This window comes from Eurytemora carolleeae, unplaced genomic scaffold, assembly GCF_000591075.1.
Source record: "Eurytemora carolleeae unplaced genomic scaffold, Eaff_2.0 scaffold116, whole genome shotgun sequence".
Lineage (NCBI taxonomy): Eukaryota > Metazoa > Arthropoda > Copepoda > Calanoida > Temoridae > Eurytemora > Eurytemora carolleeae.
The window spans coordinates 135,915-142,129 of NW_019396247.1; the positions used below are offsets into that span (position 1 = coordinate 135,915).

At 32.1% G+C, this 6,215-nt stretch overlaps 1 protein-coding gene across 1 annotated transcript; it reads right to left on the reverse strand.

The window, feature by feature from the left end:
• Positions 1-331: 331 nt before the first annotated feature.
• LOC111699311 (calmodulin) lies at positions 332-4,651 on the reverse strand. Its single transcript, XM_023469953.1, has 4 exons — positions 4,551-4,651; positions 4,148-4,241; positions 2,054-2,106; positions 332-416 (listed from the first exon to the last, which is right to left on the reverse strand). The coding sequence occupies exons 1-4, from the start codon at positions 4,638-4,640 to the stop codon at positions 333-335; spliced, it is 321 nt and encodes a 106-aa protein (XP_023325721.1). The 5' UTR covers positions 4,641-4,651; the 3' UTR covers position 332.
• Positions 4,652-6,215: the final 1,564 nt, after the last annotated feature.

Genomic DNA, 6,215 nt, shown 5'->3' on the forward strand with positions numbered 1-6,215 from the left:
TCTTGACAAGTATAAAGTTTTATTCTTTTTATCTAATACTCTTTGGCAGACACAAAATCTTGTTCTGTATATCTAGATACTCTTTGTCAAGAATAACATTTCATTTCTTCATAATCAAATCTTATTCTGCAAAGCTGGACACTTTGGCGTGAAATATCTTATACTTTATATACTCTTTGGTAGGTATAGCATCTTATTCTGTAAATATATCTAGACTCATTGTCAAGAATAATATTTCATTTTTTATAATTATCATTACTATTATTATTATTATTATTATTATCATTATTATTATTATTATTATTATTTTTATTATTATTATTATCATCATCCTACCTGAACTCACTATAGCTAATTCTACCATCTCCATTCCTATCCACTGTTTCAATCATCTCCTCAATCTCTTTATAGTTTATCTAAACATCACATTAAACATTCTTTTATTGTGACTGTTCATGATTTTTAAGGAGGGAGGGGGTTGTTGTAATGATCACCATGGAACTACTGTTAGGTATTCAAGTCTCAAATACCCTGTTAAATATATTTTGGTGACCATTCCCTTTCAAGATGTCGACTTGTTACTATGAAGGATGAATTGTCTTGTTTATCTTTAATAAAAGATTTCTAGTATTTCATGATTCCAGAATTGAAGAGTTCAAGGTCAGAAAACAATCAGAATAAATGTGGGGTAACTTGCTTTCAAGTTGTACCAGGAGAAAAACAAATTGACTGGAAAATTAGTTTTAAATTGAAAAAAAGAGAGGAGGAGAAGGGGAGGAAAGGAGACGAGGAGAAGGGCTGGAAAGTAGACGAGGAGAAGGTGTGGAAAAGAGCCGGAGAAGGAACATATAGAGAAAGAGGGGGATCTCAAAAACAGAGAAGGAATTCTACAAAACAAAAGAAGGAACTACAAAACAGAGAAGGAACTATAAAACAGAGAAGGAACTCCAAAACAGAGAATGAACTGCAAAACAGAGAAGAAACTACAAATCAGAAAAGGAAGTAAAAAACGGAAAAGGAACTCCAAAACAGAGAAGGAACTGCAAAACAGAGAAGGACTCACAAAACAGAGGAGGACCTACAAAACAGAGAAGGAACTAAAAAACGGAGAAAGAACTACAAAACAGAGAAGGAACTCCAAAACAGAGAAGGAACTAAAAAACGGAGAAGGGACTACAAAACAGAGAAGGAACTACAAAACAGAAAAAGGACTACAAAACAGAGAAGAAACTACAAAACAGAGAAGGGAATACAAAACAGAGAAGGGACTACAAAACAGAGAATGGACTACAAAACAGAAAAGGAACTACAAAACAGAGAATGGACTACAAAACAGAAAAGGAACTACAAAACAGAGAAGGGACTACAAAACAGATAAGGAACTACACAACAGAGAAGGGACTACAAAAAAAGAAGAGACTACAAAACAGAGAAGGGACTACAAAACAGAGAAGGGACTACAAAACAGAGAAGGGACTACAAAACATATAAGGAACTACAAAACAGAGAAGGGGCTACAAAACAGAGAAGGGACTACAAAACAATCAGAAATCACTCACGTGCTTGGTGACTATTCAACACCATAAGAATCTACAACGGCGTTTGGATCTATCAATCTTTCTATGTATCATCTTATGATCCAATTAGATATCCACATGTTAAATTAGCGGTAAATACTAACTTACGCTGAACCAGGGATGGGACATAGAAGAGATTGACTATTCATAGACGAGAAAAGAGACAGAATAAGAACAGAGAAAATATTAATAAAGATGGGAGAAGACAGACAGACAGACAGAGAACGTAGACGGGATGGATACTGGACTGTGATTGAACGGACTAATAAGGAAAAAAGACGACTACTGGATGGATATTAAGGAAGGATTTGGGACAGATATGAGATGAATACAAGACTGGACTTGGGACAGATAACAAGAGAATTGGGAATGTAGGGTCAAAATAAAATAATAAACAGGTTTATAGCTTTATGTGATCACATGTTTGTTAAAAATGATGGAAAATTTAGATTTGATTTAACTTATTTTAAATTTACCTTTCCTGGTAAATGGTTCATCACAAACTTTAGTTCATCAGCAGGAATACAACCTTAACAATAACAAGTTAGTTCATTAATAGAACACGCTGAACCAATTACAGGTAAGTTTGTTCATTAATATAACACGCTATACCAACTACAGGTAAGTTTGTTCATTAACAAAACACGATAAACTAACTACCGGTAAGTTTGTTCATTCACAAAACACGCTATCGCTATAATAGTTTCAGTAGAAGTAAATATTTTCATTTACTGTCATAGCGCCGATATAAGGATTTATCTTTAATTGGATAATGCGCTAGATAGAAAGATAGATAGTACCGCGACGCAATTTCTATTGGTTCAGAATAGACACCAAACACATGGCTGAACCCTGCTTGGATCAGGCGCTAATGGACTCGGCATGCTAGAGTGGCTAAACCACCTACAGGTAAGCTTGTACACTAACAGAACATGTAAAACCAACTACAGATAAGTATGTTCATTTACAGAGCACGCTGAAACAACAAGATAAGTTTGTCCCATTAACAAAACACGTGAAACTAACTAAGTTTGTCCTAAACACTCTGAACTAACTACAGGGTTGTCTATTAACAGAACACGTGAAACTAACTACAGGTTAGTTTCTCCATTAACAGAACACGTGAAACTAACTACAGGTTAGTTTCTCCATGAACAAAACACACTAAACTAGCTACAGGTTAGTTTGTCCATTAACAAAGCACAGTAAACAAACTACAGGTAAGTTTTTCAATTAAAAGCACACGTGAAACTAACTAGAGATTAGTTTGTCCATTAAAGAACACGTAAAACTAACTGCTGGCAAGTGGGTCCGTGCTGATTTGGAAGAATCTAAGTCAGAGCCTGTTTAAAAACGATAAAGAAAACATTTAATTTAACAATTTATAATAATTTAAATTTATTAAAACGAAGAGAAAACATAAAGAACCAAATATCAATTGTTTGATATTCTGAAACATAAAACTTACAATTTTTTTTTAAAAACAAAATCTATATTTGATGTTTATTAGATGAAAATTGACTTGAAAGTATTGGTTCTATTATACTTCTCGAAAATTCTATATTTTTAAATTTTTTCCCCTTATAAAATTGAAAATGTATTTTGAAAAAGGAAAAGGATTCCAGCAGTGGCCTGTTTTTGTTGTTGTATAAATCTGTATATATATACTTTGATTGGGTGTTTGTGTGTTTGTCTTTCCGTTTGTATCCAATAAACGTCAAAACGGCTGAACCGATCGTGAACAAATTTTGTGTGGGACATCACTTGACCCTAGGAAAGGTTTATTGATGAACAAAATTTTAAAAATTTGCCTCCAACGAAATTCGATTTCCATTAAATTTTGAAAATCCTCGAATTTTTTTTTCGAAAATCCGCAAAATTTTATGTTTGTTTTTGTTTTACAATGTATACAAAGAGAAAATAAAAAAAATGAAAATAGAAGACAGGCGCAAAGCGCTCTTAAAGCATAGTAAAAAAAACATAACATTCAAAGTTCAAACTACCTGGAACATGCATTAGGGATAAAATCCCAAAATATAAGAGTTGGAGATGTATAAGCTCTGTATTGCAAGCAATATATTTTGTAAACAAAGATTAATACTTTCAATAAATATTCCTCAGTGCGAACATTGTACAGTACTCTACACCACAAATATGTCAACTAAAGGGTGTTCCACGAAACATTACATTCGCGGAATAATGTTTAATGTCGTATTCCATTTACTGTATTAGATATTAAAGACTTTTTTCAGTTTATTTCGTTAAAAAATCTTATACTCATTTATATTTTATTTTGAAATTATTTTTACTATTACATGCATGATTGCCATATAATACTTTTTGTTATTCTTTTTGTTAAACTTAATTTAACAAATCATGGAAGAAGTCAATTTAAACTATTCACCAACTGTTATGTTTCGTGAGACACCCTGTATCAAAGAAAATGGTTAGAGAGAATGTTTCCAAAAACTTAAAGTTGGGTATCACATGGTGAAACAAAGCCAAATAACTTAAAACTTTTGTTATACATGTTAATTGCTCTCTCTAAAAAACTGTTTTTCAACGCTTACCATCCTCATCCTTGCTGAAGACTCTGAACGTATCCTTGAAATGTATTTCTAGATCTATTTCTCGAACCTTCTCTCTCATTACAACAAGAAAATCCTAGAAGAAATATTTCAAGATAGATTTCTCGAACCTTCTCTATCATCACAACAAGAAAATCCTGGAAGAAATATTTCAAGATAGATTTCTCAAACCTTCTCTATCATCACAACATGGAAGTTTTATAATAAATAATTTTGAACAATAGACAAAAATCGGAATAGGGTTGAATTTTGCTAAATGCTAAAATATTTGTTTATTATAATTAGATTTAGGGGACCTTGTAGTATAATATGATCAGGGGGAAATATTCTTTTGAACACCCTCCTTTGTTCATGTTGAATATTCTCCCTTGTATCGTGAGCTAACCTCAAAATCAATAGTTCCACTGCCATTATCAATATTATTGAGTAAATCTTGAACTTCAACATCTGTAGGATTCTGACCAGCTCGTCTCATTGCATACTGCAGCTCCTGAACGTTAAAGGAATTGTTCTCGAAATTCAAAAATGTAATCCTAAAAAATTTATCTGACCAGCTAGTTATGTGCAAAGTTATAGTATCGTTTTTCTTCCTTGAACATTGTTTATTTTGACAAGATTCTGAAGCTAGAAATTCTTGAGAGACAACAGTTCAAAATTTCAACAAAATTGTTTTTACGACTCTAGAGTCTAGAAAGTAAATATTAATAATTCTCAAATATCAAACAGCTTACAGACAGGGTGTTCAAAGATTACAAGCATTTCTGTAGATATGAAAGGATTTTCATATATCTGAGGCCAAATTTAAAGAGTTTGAGCCCCGGCTTAAATTTAAGACTCGGCTAAAATATGATTGGTTCCACTTAAAATTGTATTCAATGTTTCAAGATTCAAGCCGGCGCTCCATTAAAACCGGTTTTGGGCTAATTTGAAACACGGATCAAATTCATAGAATTCGGACTCTAATAAGTCATGGGTTTAACGTGTACTGTTGTGAATCGGACACTCTACAAATGGAGTTTAGTCACTTGAAACTACGCCAACAGTCCCTTTAAGAAGAAAAACTGTCACACGCAAGGAACATACTAACACAAGGAACATTTTAACTGTCACACGCAAGGAACATACTAACACAAGGAACATACTGACGCAAGGAACATACTAACACAAGGAACATACTAACACAAGGAACATACAAACGCAAGGAACATACTAACACAAGGAACATACTAACACAAGGAACATAATAACGTAANTTATCTATTAAGTCTGGTCATTTTTAATTTTTTTTGCATTTTTTTCTGGACTTTGATAATTTTTTTTTGCTGTTTTATGTAATAAATAATGAACGTTTATAGAACGGATAAGCATCGGACAACATTTTTTCTAAAAGCTCTCCCTTTTTTCAGTGGAGACCCATTTTAAATAAAATTAAATACCATCGATACCATTATATGATTAATGATATTCTTATTTAATGTAAATTATATATACATATAATTATAATTGTTGTATTGTACTATTCATGTTTTCCTCAATATAAATAAATGATAATAATAATGCTATAACTCTACCATGAAGGAGGATTGGGTAAATGTCCAAAAAATCATTTATAAATAATTTTTTAGTCGTGGATTAACGTTGAATACAATTAATCCTGTATTAAAAACAAAACAAAAACCTTGTTTAAATCAAAGTTTGCGTACATGTTGACGTAGCAAGTCCCATAGTTATAAACCTGAACACACCTAGATAAATTACGTTGTACATTGTCTGTAAATCTGAATGCACTTAAAAACAACTATGCAAAACTATAGCTATTAACCTAACCTAACCTAACCTGTAAATAACTACATCAAACCTGTATTGTGATTAGCTTAACTTGATGAATGATGTATGATGTATGATGTATGATGTATGATGTATGATGTATGATGTATGATGTATGATGTATGATGTATGATGTATGATGTATGATGAATGATGAATGATGAATGATGAATGCTGAATGATGAATTAATTATAAATGATGATTGTTGAATGATGAATGTTG

What these genes read in the sequence shown, in the direction of transcription:
- LOC111699311 (XM_023469953.1), bottom strand. Translation starts at nt 4,640, where the DNA reads ATGAGACGAGCTGGTCAGAATCCTACAGATGTTGAAGTTCAAGATTTA. An exon ending in GTGGAACTATTGATTTTGAG is followed by an intron (nt 4,242 to 4,550) that starts GTTAGCTCACGA and finishes TATTTCTTCTAG; the next exon opens with GATTTTCTTGTTGTAATGAG. An exon ending in CTTCAGCAAGGATGAGGATG is followed by an intron (nt 2,107 to 4,147) that starts GTAAGCGTTGAA and finishes GTTATTGTTAAG; the next exon opens with GTTGTATTCCTGCTGATGAA.